The 19,592-nt window shown below is 38.6% G+C and overlaps 1 protein-coding gene across 1 annotated transcript; it reads left to right on the top strand.

The window, feature by feature from the left end:
• The first annotated feature begins 1,914 nt into the window (after positions 1-1,914).
• Positions 1,915-13,719, top strand: MEPE (matrix extracellular phosphoglycoprotein). Its single transcript, XM_027544118.1, has 4 exons — positions 1,915-2,085; positions 5,600-5,653; positions 6,597-6,689; positions 11,951-13,719. Exons 1-4 carry the CDS (start codon positions 2,032-2,034, stop codon positions 13,412-13,414), a joined length of 1,665 nt encoding a protein of 554 aa, XP_027399919.1. The 5' UTR covers positions 1,915-2,031; the 3' UTR covers positions 13,415-13,719.
• The last annotated feature ends 5,873 nt before the right edge of the window (positions 13,720-19,592 follow it).

The raw sequence follows: 19,592 nt of genomic DNA, 5'->3' as shown, positions 1-19,592 counted from the left end.
AAGACTTCAATTTTACTCTATACTTTTGCTTATAAGACAGAATAAGGATAATATGATCAGAGTTATGCTGTCAAACCTCATCTGTGCTGATATTTCTACTGATCAGCGTAAGTCATTAGATACATGGCTTATACTGTCCTGATCGCTAGAATGCTTAGAAGCTAAATCATGACTAGGATTAAGGTTCTTAAAATTGCATTAATTTAGAGGATAATAGCCCAGGATTTTAGAATATATTTAATAGTTTTATTTCACCAAAGCTTTTACTTTGAAATGATTGAAAATTACAACAGTATTCAGCTTATTTTTCCTATTAGAAGTATTTTTCTCTTAAGTACCACCAAAGAATGGTGTAAATTTTAAATGTTCATATTGATTGTAATATGTCTGTGTGGTGGTTAGTAAAATATTTAGTATAAAAACCAACAGATGGGTCATCCAAAGTTATGTCAATTTTCCTTTTCAATCCATTGGCTTTCTAGACTTAAACAAACTCAATGGATTCTCTTAACACACTTACCAAAGTATAAACATGTACCTTTATCCATAATAAAATGTTAGTCTTTTAAACATCATTTTGTTGAGCCCAATATAATACTATGATTAGCGTTCATATCAACTCCGTGTAGATTGTTCTGCAATAAGATAAAAGAATAGAAACTTATTCAAGGTGGTATAGACTCTGGCTCTAGAGCTACATTGCCTGGCTGCTAATCCTGGTTCTGCCCCTGAACACCTAGGAATTCTGAGACAAATCATTTGAACTTGTGTCTATTTTCTAATCTATAAAACAGGACTGGTAATGCTACCTCACTCCACAGGGTTATTGTTAGCTTAAATAATTGAATACATGTCAAATTTTTAGAACAGTGTTTGGCTCGTTTTAGTTTTCAGTAAATGTTAGCTATTAAAATAGGTATTATATAAATTGTCTTGGTCTCCAGGTCACAGGTGGCTCCCACTTCATATACTTTGCTAATGAGTATGAGGATATATATTTGGGCACCAGGCTGATAGCAAACAAGATTTCATTCCTCACAGTGGAGCTTGCTATCCTGGCAGATTCATTTAGTCTGTTATGAGTTGCTATACTAACTTAATGTTATTTTTTAACTGTTTGTTTATTTTAACGACAATGCTAAGTTGCTTCAGTCGTGTCCGACTCTGTGCGACCCCATAGACTGCAGCCCACCAGGCTCCCCTGTCCCTGGGATTCTCCAGGCAAGAATACTGGAGAATACTGGGTTGCCATTTCCTTCTCCAATAATGACAATAGCTAACCTTTATTGAGTACTTACTATGTGCCAGGCTTTGTGTAAAGAGCTATCTACGAGTTTTTTCATCAGATGTAACTACAAATACTACTCACATCTTACAAATGAGGTAAATGACTTGCTCAGGGTCCCTTGGCTATTAAATAACAGCGCCAAGAACACAAACACAAATCTCACTTTAAAACCCCAGTTCTTAATTTTGCTATACTTCCTCTCTAAGATATAGAATTCTGGGTTGATCATTGCTATCATCACACAGGTCCCTGAGTAAGCTGAATACACTTACAAAGGGCTAAAAGAAAATGGTCATTTAAAAATCTTTTTTCCCTCTCTTGTTCAAATTACATTTCTATTGATCTATCTTCAAGTTTACTAACTCTTTGCTTAATATTATTCTGAATTATATAAATAATTCAATTAAATTCTCTCTCTCTAAAGACAAAAGGGAAAAGTTTGGGCTGACAATAGAGTAAATAAATATCTATAAATTCATTTCTATATTGTTTTAATAATGTTGGACAATTTTCACATTCACATTGGAATGATTAAACATAAGAAAGCTCTTAAAGTTTCTACACTTAGATTTAAATTATATACAGTTTTTTTTTTTTTAAACAAAAGAAAATCGACTAATGGACTGCTAAGGGGATGATTGTTTGTATAGACTTTGGTATTTTATTTATTCTTATGGCTACCGTCCATAACCAGCAATACTTTAGGGTAAAATATTTTTGTCTTTTTACAGAGATCCTCAAAGATGCGAATCTTCTGTTTGGAACTGCTCCTTTTCAGCCTGACCCTGGCAGCACCAGTAAGCATTTACAAATTCAGTTGCACATCATATAATCTCTTGCTCTCTTTATCTATTTTTCCTTTAAGCAACATCTTTGTAAACTAGTAGCACTTAGCTAGTTCAGTTACAATAAAATACCAAACACAAAGGAAGTATTCAACATTTGGCACAAATGTCTGTCACCAAGGAGGCCCTGAATGAACATGTAAGAAGAATTATAAGATGTCCACATGTTGCCTTTGGAGAAGCACCAGAAAGAATATTTTCAAGAAAACCAATAGCCAGCCACAGTGTTTCAATCAGCTAATGCCAATGAGCAAATATACTCAAATTGTAACATGTCAAAAGAACTTCTCAGTATTTTACCAAAATCTGAAAGGGTTTGACTTGGATGCTCTAAGGCTAAGCAACTAGACTGTATAACTGCAATACTACACAAAGGAACCAGAGCTTTTCTGTAATTCTTGCAACATTCTAACACTGTGAGATCCTGGTAGTGATTTTCTCTTCATCAGCGAGGCTAAAGATGGAAAGAAGTTCCCCATAGCTTAACCCAAATCAAGCTCCAGTTTCCTTCTGTGTCTTTTCTTCTCCTTGGTTCACGCAGATGAACAGGATGTGACTAAATCGTCTTATGAAAATGCTGAGTGTTACAGATATTTTCTGCCAAGGAGACACAGTACTCACAAGATAATGTCTGAAAAACATCCTAACTTCTCAGGGTAACCTTTTCAGTTGGAGAAGCGTGGAAGCAAGTGGTCATTCTGTTGTCAGAGAAAAACTTACATACAGGTCCTGAGAGAGTGGGTAAGTGACCACTGACAAGCATGAGCCATGCCAGCCACAGAGGAGAGTAGGAGTTGAGAAAACAGATCCCCTCTCAGCACGCATGCTCCAACAGACCTGTGGGAGTGCATATGGCTTAAAATAGACATCTGCCAGGCCCAATACACACAACTGACTTTGCTCAGTCAGGGCCACAGGGGTACGTGCTTAGGCATGAGAAGGATGGAGTGGGTCCTGCTGACCCAGCTCAATCCCACCCGCCGAGGATGGGTCTATTTTGAGCAACACATTCCAAAGAACAGCTGGAGTGGTATCTCTGACCATTTTCCAGTAAATGTGCTAAGTCAACACCAATCCACTGACCACTGGTCAAGAGAGGATGCCAGTCTTCTTCCTCTGAAGGAAACAAGGCCATCTCCATTTCAGAGCCACATTCAAGGGCAGAACTGCCAAGTGGGTGGGGAGGGGGTGCGGGAGGAGGAGGGGTGCAGATTTCAAGTGAAAGAGGTTTGGCAAGGATACAAAGACAAATTTGGAATTACAAATAGCTATATGTGACGTTTTCTTTCAGATATGGATTCTATTTGGGTAATTATCTAAATTATTTAATTACAGATTAGGCGTATCAGAAATCAGTGTATACTGAGCCACTTACTTGTGTTCTGGAAATATAATCCAAATTCAAACTCTAGGAGAGGAAAAGGTTTTCCTCAATCTTCTTTGGGTCTCTGGATCTTCTTTGGGCTGGATCTGAAAATGAAACCAACAAAGACAGATTAACAGGAGAAGAGAACACAAATTTTTTTTAATAATTTGACCTGTACATGGAAGCCTTTACAAAAGAATGAGGATTGAAAGACATGACGAGGGCAGGAGGTTTTTAATACCATTTAGACAAAGTAATAAGATATTGTGAAGAACTGACAGGACAAACAGGATAGGATTAGATAATTCTTATCTTCCGTAATTAGGACTAAGATTAGTTTAACAAGATTTGTTTGCATATTCCTCTGTGCCATCTCTAGACTGATAAGAGATTGTCTCTAGTAAAAGAAGAATTTATTCCCTACCTTTAGGCAGAAAAAGGGAAATTTTTTCTACATGTTCTATTTCTTAATTGCCTTCAGCTCAAAATAATTATGTCAAAAACACATATTTAGGGGACTTCCCTGGCAGTCCAGTGGTTAAGACTTTGCTTCCCAATGCAGGGGGTACAGGTCCGATCACTAGTCAGGGAGTTAAGAGCCCACAAGCTTTGTGGCCAAAAACTAAAACATAAAACAGAAACAATATTGTAACAATTTCAAAGAAGACTTTTTCAGTGGTCCACATTTTTAAAAGGCATATTTAGGGGTAACATTCTTGTTTCCTTCAAAAACAAAATTTTAAGTGGAAAAAGTAAAATATGATTGTTGGGCCATGCAATTCAATTAATAATCATCAATATGTAATTAGACCATAAAGACTTTGTTATAGGTTACTTTGTTACAAGTTCATGATTTATTATTGTGAACTATATTTAGGTGCTCTATACTATCATGTAAGTTTTTAACACGTTGCATGTGTGTTCTGTAAGAAGATACTGAATACCCCAAACTATCATTTCTTTCTTTTGCTTAATAGGTACCTATATCATTTTTTAATATTTTTTCTTTCCTATAGCACTATTTCCAGAACTATTTAAGCTCTTTTGATATTTCTGAGGAATAATACAATGTTCTAAATTTATATGCACATGATTGCATAAGAACCAACAAAAGGAGGGGGCAATAAAGGGTAGAATTATAAAATATGCCTTAGGGGGTAAAAATTACTATAAAATTGAAAAAAAAAAGTAATTTTCTTGGGTTTTTTTTGTTGTTGTTAGGTAAAATTCTGGATTTTTGATAGTGGAAGTAACAGAAAGCTTAATGGTTCATAGTGTCATTCTATAACTCACATTCTATACAATACAATCTTTCAAAATGTCATTTTCCCTTTCCCTGAAAGAAAAAACTGCCCAGGTGACTGGCAACACTAAAGTCCCCTCTCCAGTGTATTCCTTTCCCTTTGGTGCAGGGCCATGGCTTCACTCTTGATGGACCATCAGAAGCATCATATCCTAATTCTAAGAGCAATGACTGAACTTATACAATCAATGCACACACAATCCACACCTCACTCAACTCTGATTTTAGTTCACTGATACCAAACACTTCCAGTGTGCCAGGGAAAATTTTTCAGTGGATACAAATGACATTTAAGCTTTTTCACTTGGAGGGCCACCCCTCCCAACTCAGCTGTTCTCCCACACTGCACGAGGTTCTGTAGTAGAGACAGCACTGCCTTCCTCTAGGAAGGAAGGTCAGCACCCTCCTTCAATGAAGAAACAAATGTGATGTATGTGCCCATCTTCTTCTGGTCAGAATGATTTTCTACATTGAATAACCCAGTGAGAGAAAAGGGTTTCTCAGGTGGCACGCTGAAGAATCTTCCTGCCAACGCAGGAGACTTGGGTTTGGTCCCTGGGTTGGGAAGATCCCCTGGAGGAGGAAATAGCAACCCACTCTAGTATTCTGGCCTGGAAAATTCCATGGACAGAGGAGCCTGGTGGGCTACAGTCCATGGGGTCACGAAGAGTTGGACACGACTGAGTGGCTGAGCACTGAGCACTGAGTGAGAGAAAAATAAAGGAGACATTTATTGTTTGAAGAAATGAATGAAAGAAGAAATAATTGGTGATGTTTTATTTCTTGTTTCCTTTCAGACATTGCAACCACAGGCTGAGAAAAAGAAGCAAGACTATGTGGAAGAACAGAGGGTAAACAGAATTATTCTTCTTAAATACACCTCTTCCAACTCTATAAAGAGAAAAGTCAATACGGGGAAATTTTAACTGCCAAAATATTCCTGTGTACCTAGAATGGAAATGGAAAATTACACAACATAATTTTGGCACTTTAATTCACACAATGTGTGATACAAAAGAAAAAAGCCTTCTGAATGGGAACTTGTTTCTCTTCATGTGATTTCTTCCTTCAGAGGGATAAAATTCTAGGATGTTGCTATTAGCAAACAATATTTTCCCATGCATGTACATGATAACAAAGTAATAAATGAGGGAGAAAACAAAGGGAAGTGAGTTAACAAGTCTTTATGAGGAATTCTGTGTACATGGAGTTAGTTTTCACATGCAACCAGAAAGTTAAACAAGAACTCTCAGTATTTCATGTCACCAAATTGCAGTTTACTTCTGCTTAGCAGGGTTTCTTCTGGCAGTCTCAGAAAATTCTGTTCTAAAAACTAACAATCTTCTGTTCTCTATCTTAGCTTAAAATTACAAAGGCAAAAACTACAAGCTTAAGAGCCTGAATGTTTATGCTGTGAGTTTTGCCAATTTTGACATCAGCATGAATTCTGTAAAATCTGCCTTTCTCCTCATCCCTCTGCCTTCTCCTACCTGAAAATATTACCAATTCTCCATTTGAATTTAAATTTGATAGTAAAATTGATACACTCTGGGGGGAGAGAGCTGTTTGATACTCATCATCAAGGAAAACCGATTTAGAGACGGACGAAACAAGCTGCTCTCTTCGGGAACTGGCTGACATACGCCCTCCTGTGGTTATCAGAAGTACTACCATCTGTTAGATGCATAAGCAGACTTCACCGGAGTTAAAAATTTCTTGTACTATTAAAAAGAGAGCCAGAAAACTTCTAAATAAGAGATAAACCCACATTAATACAATGTTGTGTTTTTGTAGATAACGTACAAGGGTCGCCATGAGAAACATGGGTATTATATGTTTAAGTATGTTTCCACCTCGTCTGGAAGGAAAAACCAAACTGATATGAAGGTAAGCCGAATCCCAGTGATCCTTATCCTGAGCCAGCTCTGGATCAACACCAGGAGAAACTGTAAGGCAGACAGTTTACTTTCGTCTGGTCTGGAGTTTCTGTCTCTCGCTGGTGCTTTTGTCCTTTTGCCCTGGTCCCAGGCTCCTGGAGCATCTCTGCTATGGACCTCTGTGTCCCAGAGTCTTCCTGATACAGACAGGCCACCTCGTGCCCTGGCCTAAACCCTGCCCTGCTTCAAGACCTGCCATAGCACATGTGAAGCTGGTGGGCCCCAGACACCCATGAGTTTTTCATGTTATTGCTTCTGTTATTGCTTTCATGTTATTGCTTCTGAGTAAAGTAAAGTTTCTCCACAATTCAAAGGCATCAATTCTTTGGCGTTCTGCCTACTTTACAGTCCGGCTCTCTCAAAAGTACATGACCGCTGGAAGACACATATACAGCCTTGACTATACAGACCTTTGTCAGCAGTGTAATCTCTCTGCTTTTCATCACACTGAGAAGTTTGATCCTTTATAAGGAGGTTTTTGGACATAATGTATCATATGCTCTTATGGGGGAAGGGATTAAAAGGAAATAATTTTGACCTTTTTTAGGAAAAAGTGACACATTTTAATGTCCCTTAAATTAATTCTACAGATGACACTATCTGTGTCAGGATGCTTAGAAGAGAAAGAATAAGCGCTCTGTCACTGGAATAAAACAATACTTCTTTTTACTCAGTCCCGTTTTGTAAATTCATTGGCCAAAGAGCTAGAAACAGTTTAAAATGCCATCAGCAAAATGACTATTTACTTTTTTCCCAAATCTGGCTTCATTCCCCATAAAAGTAGCAGTTTCCCTTCAGAATGTTATTTTGTTCTGCTCAATATTCTTTAAATGCATCTCTAAGACTTAACATCTCTAAGACTCAGTGTCTTTTAAACTTATTGGTTGTAACAAATATATGTTGAGTGCTTCCTATTGTGCAAGATATTATGTGAGATAAATGATTGAGAAAACTTAACTCTTTCCAGGATTTCAGAGTTAGAAAAGAATAAAAGGTTCTTACAAAAATGATTATAACCTGAAAAAGAAAGTGCTATCTGAGTGGTACCCCCAAAAGTCATGCTTTAGGGCTTGGAGTAGAAAAGATCAGTTCCTAAACTGGTGCTCACGGAAAGCTATATATTTGAAATAATTGAGCTAGAGGATGAGTAGGATTTGAGCAAACATTTGTGTGGGAGAGACTATTCTCCATGAAAGGAATAATGTGAGCCAAGGCATGGAGATAGGAAAGCAGGATATAGGAAAGAAGATTGGCCAATGGATGTGTTCACTGTTCAACCATCATACAATCAACAATGCAATCAGAAGTCAACTGGCGTAAGCAAACACAAAATGACTGACCATCATATACCACAATTTAGAAGTTGTTTAACTTTTTTTATAAAAGAATTGTTTGATTTTTAAATAAATTTACACAGTTATTAGTATACATGTTACTGTTTCAAAAGCAATAAAAGCATCAAATATAAAACAAACCTTCCCCCTTCAGAATAGGAAGGGGGAAAAATTAAGAAGGGATTATTATAGAGTACCTGTTTAACTCAAAAGTTTCTATTAGCAGTGAGCTAATGAACTTGGTTGCAAAGGAAAGTATAGACGTCCAGGTAAAACTTTCCCAGATGCAATGTCTTAAGTCAAATGTTTAAAATACTTTTTATTCTGAAATAACTCATTATAAAGCTTTTGTATTATATTTTCCCTCATCAGAAAACCTCACTTATTTTCAGAATGTACCTGCCACTATAAAAGATTAGTAAATAATAACTCCCCAAAATAAGTCATTTCAAATTATATCTTTAAAATACTACACATTGAAATGTTTGTGTACTTCATATTAGCCAGCTTCGTAAGAATAGAAGAAGTGAAGTGAAGTGAAGTCGCTCAGTTGTGTCCGACTCTTTGCGACCCCATGGTCGCACCAGGCACCAGGCCCCTCCAGCCATGGAATTTTCCAGGCAAGAGTACTGGAGTGGGTTGCCATTTCCTTCTCCAGGGGATCTTCCTGACCCAGGGATCAAACCCAGGTCTCCCACATTGCAGGCAGACGCTTTACTGTCTGACTCAGAGAATAGAAGACACCCCCATAAATCATTTTTATCTTGACAATTACCCTCTGCCTCCAACGTTAATAAGATTTATGTATAAAAGCAGGCAGACTTCCAAGTAGAACAGTACTCCTATTTGAGGATGGATCTGTATCTAGTGACCTAATAACAACGACCTGCACATGTCAACCTGGTGAAGACAAAGCATTCAGTGAATATGGAGGAAACCTTTCCTTTCCCAGAAGGGTTGTACATGAAAGAGGAAATAACCTTAATGACTGTTCCATCAGGAAAAAAGGGATACTAGTTACTGGTTGCAGGTTAAAAAAAAAAATGAAAAAAAATTAGAATATCCTTAAGTGAAATTATCTGACATGAAAAGTAACAAGCAATTAGCTGATAAAATGTTCCAGGATGGACCAGCTGACCATAGGTCATATGTGTGAAGGACGTGGGCTGGGAGGCTGGGACACCAAACTCTGTCTCTAACTGAATGTTGCATTTGGAGCTCAGATTCTATAGTCTCTCAACAGCAATATATCTAATATAAAAGTTATCTTTTTTCTTGCTTTCACTATTGCATGTCAACATTCTAGTTATTAAAGAAAAGAAAGAAAGAGAAGCCGCTCAGTCATGTCTGACTCTTTGCAACCCCATGGACTGTAGCTTATCAGGCTCCTCCATCCATGGGATTTTCCAGGCAAGAGTACTGGAGTGGATTGCCATTTCCCCTTCTTCTATTTGGGCACCAGTAGAAGGTTTTTCTTCATAACTTTTTTCTTTGGCATATTCCTAATCCACGTGATTACATCTCACTCTTAGACACTGCAGCAGACTCCTACCTGTTCTTTCTTAGCTTGATTCCTCCTTGTTACTCTCTTGCTCATATACCATCACTGCTTCTCCATCCTCTATAAAATAAAACCAAATTCTTCTGCCTGAAATTCTGACACTCTGTATGTCTGTGCAAACCCTGACTGAATGTGAGGTCTCTGCCCCACCACATCACCCCCACACTTCATAAACCCTGTAGGACCACTACCTCTGCCATTTAATAAGTCATCAGGTACTGCCTGGAACACAAAACACCAGCCCAACTTCTTATATGTCTCAGTCCCTCAATAAATATCTCTTATTTTGATTTCATGTTATCCACCAGTTCAAAGGTTCATGTAGTAGTGTTGTAAATTTTAGCTCACCTTACAAGCTTGAGGTGGAGGGAAGTATGCTATTTATTCTGTCTATAATTGTTCTGTTGCTCAAGAGCTCTTACCCGTGTGTTAATAAATGGGGAGGGAGTATGAAGAAATTAATTTAAATTCAACCTATTTAAATTAAGTTTATCTAATCTTTAAGACTTCAGTCTCTTTTGGATAAAAATGCTCAGATGCTCACTTCTGCCATCTCCCCCTAAGATGGCAAGCGTGCATACGAGGGAGTCAGGTATGGCTTGACATCATCCACTACATGTGCCCAGGTTACTCGGTCATGTCCAATCCTTTGCGACCTCATGGACTGTAGCCCTCCAGGCTCCTCAGTCCATAGGATTTTCCAGGCAAGAATACTGGAGTGGGTTGCCATTTCCTTCTGTAATCCACTACATACCATACGCCAAATGTACACACGTGGCTTATACACTAGTGGAGGGGAAGTCATGGCATCCTCAGACACGGAAGGGACAATACTGCTTGCCCTGCCAAGTCACTGGCTACAATGGCTTAGGACCAAACAGTACAGTCTTAGGGTGATGGAGGGGACAGTGGGGATTCAGCCTCTCCTGGATCTCATGGACAAGGTAGGTCCCTCTTTGTCTGCATTTGTCTCACATTATTCCTAGTATATATGCTCCATCTAAATACATTGCTCCTTTTAGAGCCACTTCACTCCCTCTGGTAAGCTCCTGAAAACTCTCAGATGCTTCCATGTCTAGCCTGTGCCACAGAGAAAGAGTGAGTGGGCAAAATCAATCTCAGTCCCTTTCCTTCCTGACCACGTTGTTCAAGCTTCTTGCACCTTGGCTGTACCTCAGGTTGGTAAGGTGCTGTCTATGAAGCTGCATCCTTACAGACCTTCTTCCCGAAAAGGAAAAACTGAGGCACAAGCATAAACACTCTTTGTCTCCACTCTCTTTTTCATCCCATTATTCTCTCAGGGGCTTTTCTTATCTGGGCCTTCACTACTTAAACTTATGATCTAGAAGAGTAGTTCTCAAAGGGTGGTTACAAGCCAGCAGCACCAACATCAGCTGGGAACTTGTCATAAATGCAGATTCTAGAGCCTCACCCCAAGCCTACAGAATCACAAACTCTGGCCATTGGGTCCAACAATCTTTGTTCTAGTAAGCCTTCCAAATAGTTCTGATAAGTGCTAAATTTGAAAACTATTGATCTAGACTATCTAATTTGGATTATTACATGACAAAAGAGGAAGAAAATAAAGATAATGATTACCTTTTCAGACAATAACTAGGGTCACTAACAGTTGTTGCAAGATCCTTTGTTTGAATGTCAGAAGCTCAGTATTACCTACAACTTCTATTTGTATATCCTCTGTAAAAAAAAAAAAAAGGAAAAAGAAGAGAGGAAAATATTTATACCTTTGAAGACCAGGGCCAAAACAAAGAGAGAGAATAGGGGTGCGGGGAGGGGGAGAGAGAGAATAATCACGTTTGAAAGATGAACTCCATTTCACTTGAAATGTCTCAAGGTCACAAGGTGAGGACCATGCTCTGTCTTCCTTAAATTCAGATCCTCCTTTAAAATCAGGCCCTAATCTATATTTCAAAATTTACTTCTCTTCCCTTAGGATTCTCCTTTTTATCATTCCCTTTGGCTTTCTCTACTCCAGCCTTATAGTTTTATTCATACTATCTTTCAAATGTTTCCTGTTTCCAAACATTTGAATATGCTACTTAATCTTAGGACAGTTTCACCATTTTCTTTTCATGTATTTGAATCTCACCCACTCTTAAAGCCTTGTTCATTCTTCTTTTTCTGTGAAACCTGCTTTGGCCATTTCAAAATTATCTGTACCAACAAATCTCTTTTGAGTTAAAAGATTCTTTTTATTAAGTATCTGGTGGGATTTTAAACATTATTGCCTAAGAATTATTAAATTTTAAAAGCTTAACATAAAATAATCACTTTATATTGAAAATTATACTTTAGCAGGAAGAAAAAAACAAAGGTATTGCTCTTCCCCATTCTGGCAAGAGAAGTCAAGAGCCAGCACCTAAAGAAAACATCGTCCTGAAAAAAGAGGAAGACTTGTTCCTTCCTAGAACCAATGAAAATAACAAAAGCACAAAATCTCAAAGTCTTTCGGGAAATAAACAGTCAACGAATGAAGACTACATTATCAGTAGCAAAGAAAATGCCCACAGTGACCTAAAGATGTCCATCTATCCTGAATCGAAGGGGAAGCACAGGGCTGAGGACAGAGACAGTGCTATCCGCAAACTACACAGCCAAGAAGGATATGGCGCAGCTCTCATCAGAAATAGCATGTACCACGGAATGGAGCCCAGGACTGTGACTGAACTCTTGGGGGGAGAAAACAAAGAGAACAAACCGAGGAATGTCCTAGGCAAAATTCCAGCAGATGCCAACTATGCTAAAGCCCCCTCACAACTTAAGAATCACCAAAGAGATTCCCAAGCCCAGAATATTCCGGTAAAAAGCAAATCTACCCACCTCACCCAACACAACATGGACTATCTAAAACAGCTCCCCAAAGTAAAGAAAATCCCCAGTGATTTTGAGGGCAGTGGTTACCCTGATCTTCAAGGAAGAGGAGATAATGATCTCTCTCCTTTCAGTGGAGATGGTCCACCTTTCAAGGACATTTCTGGTAAAGGAGATGCTATTGATCCTGACCGAAAAGGTACAGATATTCAAACAGAGCTTTCCATCCCAAGTGAAACTGAGACCACCAGTCCTGATGCAAAAGGACCAGGTTATAATGAGATCCCAGAGAAAGAAAGGAATGGCAGAAAAACTACTGGAACCAGGGGTAAAACAGCCCAAGAGGCAAATACTGATGTAAGCCTGGTGGAGGGCAGCAATGACATCATAGGTGGCACCGATTTTAAGAAACTCCCTGGGCAAGAAGGAAACAGAGTGCATGGCGGCAGCCAAGATGCTCATCAAGGGGAAATAGAGTTTCACTACCCGCACGTACCCTCAAAAGACCAAAGGAAAGACGGCAGTAGAGATGGAGCTGAAGGTACTAACTATAATGAAATTCCCCAAAATGGCAAAGGCAGCAGCAGAAAAGGCACACAGCATTCTACTAGATATCAAGAGCCCTCAAAGGAAAAACAAAGATTTCCCAGTAAGAGTGAAGGTCAGGGCCAGCTCATTCCTCCTCGTGGTCTTGATAATGAAATTAAACATGAAATAGGTTCCCATAACGGTCCCAATAATGAGGGAACCATAACAACACACAGCAGGAAAAATCATTATGTGCCCCACCGACAAAATAATTATGCATGGAACAAGGGTGGGTCACAAAGCAAAGGCACCTGGGGTTACAGGAACTCCCATTCCAATAGGAGGTTTCGCCCCCCTAAAAAGCATGACAGTAGTGAGTCATCTGACAGTGGCAGTTCCAGCGAGAGTGATGGTGACTAGAAAATCCCAGCAGGATAAAGATTTGAACACTTAGTCATCAGTGACTTAACAGTACCAAGGGGGCCCACTTGATAGCAGATCAGATGAAGGACAGAGTCAGGAACTGAATAAGCCAAGAGACCTGGCCTCCTGGGGAGAACTATTGCTATCTTAATGGTCGTAGTATGAAATCCTCATGATGCTTTATGAAATTTTATTCAAAGTTATGATGCTTTTTTAAGGAAAAAAAAATCATTAAGGATTCATGGAATAGGTAATATTTGAATAGGTATCATTTAAAAATAGGTTGTATCACAAAACCCTTTGTTGTTTGCTCTGTAGACATGAAAAACAATATGTCTTATATGATAATCTGTAATTAAATGACCTATAAGAAAGTCTACTGTCTGTGGTGCTTCCTTTAAGACTCAACAAGATGAGTTCTGCCTCTGGCAAAGGCACTACTATGAAATTAATCCACTGACTAAAGCTTGAAAGCCTCCCTTCATCCCACTCTGCTCAAGCCAGTATTTCCTTTTTTCTCTGACCTCCTCTGCTCTAATAAAGATATCCTGCTTCATGTCCTTCTGTGCTCTTTTCTCTGTTGCACTTTTATAATTTCTTCTAGAACAAATTTTACTTCCTGACACAACTGTTCATGTTACCACTTTTCTCAGTTCTACCTCTTTCTAAACAAAGAGAGGAATGGGTTTGCTGGAGGGAAAGAGGGAGAATTTAAGAAGGAGACACACAAATGAAAAACCAAGATAAAAACTTACTTTGGCAAATATTATTCATTGGCTGATTCCAATCATCTCAAGCCTATTTCTTTTTTCTGGTCTTTAGTGTAGATGCTTTCCCAGCTAATGGCCTGTGATACCATTCTGGAAATTAGCCCTAAGCCTCCTGATCAGAAACAGAAGCAGAATTCTGGAAGGCTTTTGCTCTTCTTGGTAACAGCGTGTACAGTTAGTACCATCCTTCCTCTTTTCTTACCCTGTTCGTTGTTTAACATCAACATGATGCCTGGAGGTGCAGCAGCCATTTTGTGGCCAGGAGGAAAGGCATGCGATAATAGAAAAACAGAACTATTTTCATCTGCCATTTACTTCCTCTGGGGATAGAACCTACATTGGCAGGCAGATTCTTTACCACTAAGTCACCAGGAAAGCACACAGAAACCTGTACTAACATTTAAGTTGCAGATAAGTAAGTTGAAATTGACCTGCTAGCTTTATCCCAGATTATATCAGACCTTTACATGGTCTGGTCTGATCACATGAAAAACACTTGGTGCTGTAAAGGAAAAACAATGAGCTAACAGAGAGAACAAAGGTTTTCTTTGGGTGATTACAGATGAGATCTTCCAAAGGTCGTCTGTCCTAGTCTGCTACCTACTGGGGAAACTGCACTTCAATTCTCTCGTCAGATTTTAGTTCCTCTGTCCCAGCCTCAGTATTCATGCATATTTATTCAAAACACTGAAAATGTTTGATTTTCCTCATCCATTTAAGGGAAACACTAAATGTGTCAGCATCCATGATGCACTGCTCAGAGATGATGCAGACTGGAGCGATGAGTCCAAAACAGAAGGACCAGAGCTTTGGGAGAACCGCCTGCAGTCAGGCAGTGGATCTCTGCTTCATCCAAATCCAGGTTTCAGCCACCAAGCTGCACTAGCTTCATTTTTTTTTTCCATTTTTAAGTAAACATAGATTTCAAAAATAGGGCAGAAAATTTCAACCTCACCAAGGTGCTTTCCATGCAACTACTGAAATGGGTACCGTCTGCCACCTTGTGCCCAAAAAGAAAAGATCACTGCAGGCTCTGGAATTTATTTTTACACCTGCTACTCCCTCCAACCTCACTGCATCAGATTTCTCAGCTTGTAAATATCTACTTCGATTTGTTAGCCCTAATTAAACTGCTCTTGGCAACTACAACCAGTCAAGATTCCTGATCCTGTTTGGGATGACATTCAGCTCAATTGAAGAACACTTACTGAATGACCACATTTTACAAAACTCCATGGGGATCAAAAGAAAGAAAAGAGATGTTCCTGGCTCTTATCAAGATTGTAATTTAGTCAGGAAGACAGGCATACAAGATACAAAGTAGAATGTGCTAAGTTCAATCATAGAAAAAAAAAAGTAATTAAAGGAGTTCTGTGGAAAAAGATGAACTCTCGCTGAAGGAAAGAGCAAAGATGAGTAAAATCCATCCTCCTTGAGGTATGACACATGCAGAGGGGCTGTTGATAGTTCCAGTGGACAAATGAGGGCCTGACCATTGAATGCCTTAAATGATACTATATATATTTTAGAGCTTAAGAAAGATCATTCCAACAATAGGACAGGGAAGTAGTGGTGATGGGACGGGGTAGGGAGAGTTGGAAGGCAGAAGGCAGGCTGTCAGTTCAGCTCAGTTGCTCAGTCGTGTCCGACTCTTTGTGACTGCGTGAATCACAGCACGCCAGGCCTCCCTGTCCATCACCAACTCCCGGAATTCACTCAGACTCAAGTCCATCGAGTCAGTGATGCCATCCAGCCATCTCATCCTCTGTCATCCTCTTCTCCTCCTGCCCCCAATCCCTCCCAGCATCAGAGTCTTTTCCAATGAGTCAACTCTTCGCATGAGGTGGCCCAAGTACTGGAGTTTCAGCTTCAGCATCATTCCTTCCAAAGAAATCCCAAGGCAGGCTGTAGGGACAACCAAAGAGCGATCACTGTAATCCCTAAGAAGCAACCTGGTCCCCTCATTCAGTCTTTAGGACACACACTCAATCAGGCACTCGAGATGCATTAGTTTTTAAGACACTATGAAGCCTGCATTTCAAAAGCAACATCTAACAAGATGAACCCTGCAGGTCAAGATATTGATACCTAGAATCATTGGCATTAAGATATTGTATTAGCAGGCCCAAAGGAAAAGGAGAAGAAACAGCTGGGTCTGTATGAAAGTCATGGAAAGGGGAGCTGGGAACAGATAAAGAAGAGGGAGGAATAAAGGCTTAGAAAAAACTTAATGAGGAAATTCGGAAAGAAAGGAAAACAAAACTCCAATAAAATCTCAGGGCCAGAAACCCAGATAAGGACAAAGTAAAAATGGTGAGGGGATTTAGCCAATAACTGCAAGTAAATCTACCATAACTTATATGGTCTAGACTTTAGCTAGTAAGGACAAGAAGAGCTGAAAGGTAATTCTGTTTTGCTAAAAGAATAATACTTTGTAAAGTCATAGAGAGTGTTTAGAATAGCAGATACACTCTCTGTTTAGAAATATGGCTACTGCTATACCAGTGACTCTTGACCAACACGGGTTTGAACTGTGAAGGTCCACTTATACATGGATTTTTATCAATAAATACAACACTATATGACACAGGGTTGGTTGAATTTGAGAATGAGGAACCACAGATACCAAGGGCCAACCATAAAGTTATACAGGGATTTTCAACTGTAAGGAGGTCAGTTCCCCATAACTCCACATTGTTTAAGGGTCAACTGTATTTGATTTTTTTTATTAATTTATTTTTTATGAGGGATAATTGCTTTACAGAATTATGTTGTCTTCTGTCAAACCTCAACATGAATCAGCCATAGGTACATATATATCCCCTCCCTTTTTTGTTTTTTAGAACTTTTTAAAAAATCTATTTTTTATTGAAAGATAATTGCTTTACAGAATTTTTTGTTTTCTGTCAAACCTCAACATGAATCAGCCATAGGTATACATATGTCCCCTCCCTTTTGAACCTCCCTCCCATCTCCCTCCCCATCCCACCCCACTAGATTGATACAGAGCCCCTGTTTGAGTTTCCTAAGCCATATAGCAAATTCCTATTGGCTATCTCTTTAACATATCATAACGTCAGTTCCACGTTACTCTTTCCATACATCTCACCCTCTCCTCCCCTCTCCCCATGTCCATAAGTCTATTCTCTATGTCTGTTTCTCCACTGTTGCCCTGTAAATAAATTCTTCAGTATCATTTTTCTAGATTCCATATACATGCTTTAGAATAGGATATTTATCTTTCCCTTTCTGACTTCGCTCTGTATAATAGGTTCTAGGTTCATCCAGATCATCAAAACTGACTCAAATGCATTCCTTTTTATGGCTGGGTAATATTCAATCGTGTATATGTACCACAACTTCTCTATCCATTCATCTGTTGATGGACATCTAGGTTGCTTCCATGTTCTAGCTACTATAAATAGTGCTGCAATGAAAAATGAAAAATGGGATACATGCGTCTTTTTCAATTTTGGTTTACTCAAGGTATATGCCAGTGGGATTGCTGGGTCATATGGTGGTTTTATTCCTAGTTTTTTAAGGAGTCTCCATATTGTTTTCCATAGTGGCTATATCAATTTACATTCCCACCAACAGTGCAAGAGCGTTCCCATTTCTCCATACCCTCTCCAGCACTTATTGTTTGTAGTCCTTTTGATGAGGGCCATTCTGACAGGTGTGAGGTGATATCTCATTGCAGTTTTGATTTTCATTTCTCTGATAATGAGTGATGTTGAGCATCTTTTCATGTGTTTGTTAGTCACCTGTATGTCTTCTTTGGAGAAATGTCTGTTTAGGTCTTTTTCCCACTATTTGATTGGGTTGTTTCTTTTTCTGGCACTGAGTTGTATGAGATGCTTGTATATTTTGGAAATTAATTCTCTGTCAGTTGTTTCATTTGCTATTATTTTCTCCCCTTCTGAGGGTTGTCTTTTTACCTCGATTATAGTTTCCTTTGCTGTGCAAAAGATTTTAAGTTTAATCAAGTCCCACTTGTTTACTTTTGTTTTTATTTCTGTTACTCTAGGAGGTGCGTCATAGAGGATCTTGCTTTGATTTATGTCATCAAGTGTTCTGCCTATGTTTCCCTCTAAGAGTTTTATAGTTTCTGGTCTTACATTTGGGTCTTTTATCCATTTTGAGTTTATCTTTGTGTGTGGTGTTAGGAAGTGTTCTAATTTCATTCTTTTACATGTAGCTGTCCAGTTTTCCCAGCACCATTTATTGAAGAGGCTGTCTTTGCCCCATTGTATATTCTTGCCTTTCAAAAATAAGGTACCCATGGGTGCATGGGTTTATTTCTGGGTTTTCTCTCGTTTCATTAGTCTGTATTTCTGTTTTTGTGCCAGCACCATAGTGTCTTGATGACTGTAGCTTTGTAGTATAATCTGAAGTCAGGAAGGTTGATTCCTCCAGCTCCATTCTTCTTTCTCAAGACTGCTTTGACTATTCTGGGTCTTTTGTGTTTCTATATGAATTGTAAAAGTTTTTGTTCTAGTTCTGTGAAAAATGTCATTGGTAATTTGATACGGATCACATTGAATCTGTAGATTACATTTGGTAGTAAAGTCATTTTCACAGTATTGATTCTTCCCACCCAAAAACATGGAATACCTTTCTATCTGTTTATGTCATCTTTTATTTTTTTCATTAGTGTCTTATAATTTTCTGTGTACAGTTCTTTTGTCTCCTTAGGTAAGTTTATTCATAGATATTTAATTCCTTTTGCTGCAATGGTGAAGGGGATTGATTCCTTAATTTCTCTTTCTGATTTTTCATTCTTAGTATATAGAAATATAAGTGATTTCTGTGTATTGATTTTATATCCTGCAACTTTGCTAAATTCACTGATTAGCTCTAGTAATTTTCTGACACTATCTTTAGGGTTGTCTATGTACAGTATCATGTCTTCTGAAAACAGTGTGAGCTTTACTTCTTCTTTTCTGATCTGGATTCCTTTTATTTCTTTTCTTCTCTGATTGCAGTAGCTAGGATTTCCAGAACTATATTGAATAATAGTGATGAAAGTAGACACCTTTGTCTTGTTCCTCATCTTAGGGGGAATGCTTTCAGTTTTTCACCACTGAGAATAATGTTTGCCATAGGCTTATCATATATGGCCTTTACTATGTTGAAGTAGATCCCTTCTATGCCCATTTTTTGAAGAGTTTTAATCATAAATGGGTGCTGAATTTTGTCAAAGACTTTTTCTGCATCTATTGAGATGATCATATGGTTTTTATCTTTCAGTTTGTTAATATGGTGTATCACATTGATTGATTTGCATATATTGAAGAATCCTTGCATCCCTGGAATAAACCCAACTTGATCATGGTGTATGAACTTTTTGATGTGTTGCAAAATTCTGTTTGCTAAATTTTTGTTAAGTATTTTTGCATCTATGC

Source organism: Bos indicus x Bos taurus, chromosome 6 (assembly GCF_003369695.1).
Source record: "Bos indicus x Bos taurus breed Angus x Brahman F1 hybrid chromosome 6, Bos_hybrid_MaternalHap_v2.0, whole genome shotgun sequence".
NCBI lineage: Eukaryota > Metazoa > Chordata > Mammalia > Artiodactyla > Bovidae > Bos > Bos indicus x Bos taurus.
Note: the sequence above shows the minus strand (reverse complement) of the source record. Positions and strands in the feature narration are given on the sequence as shown.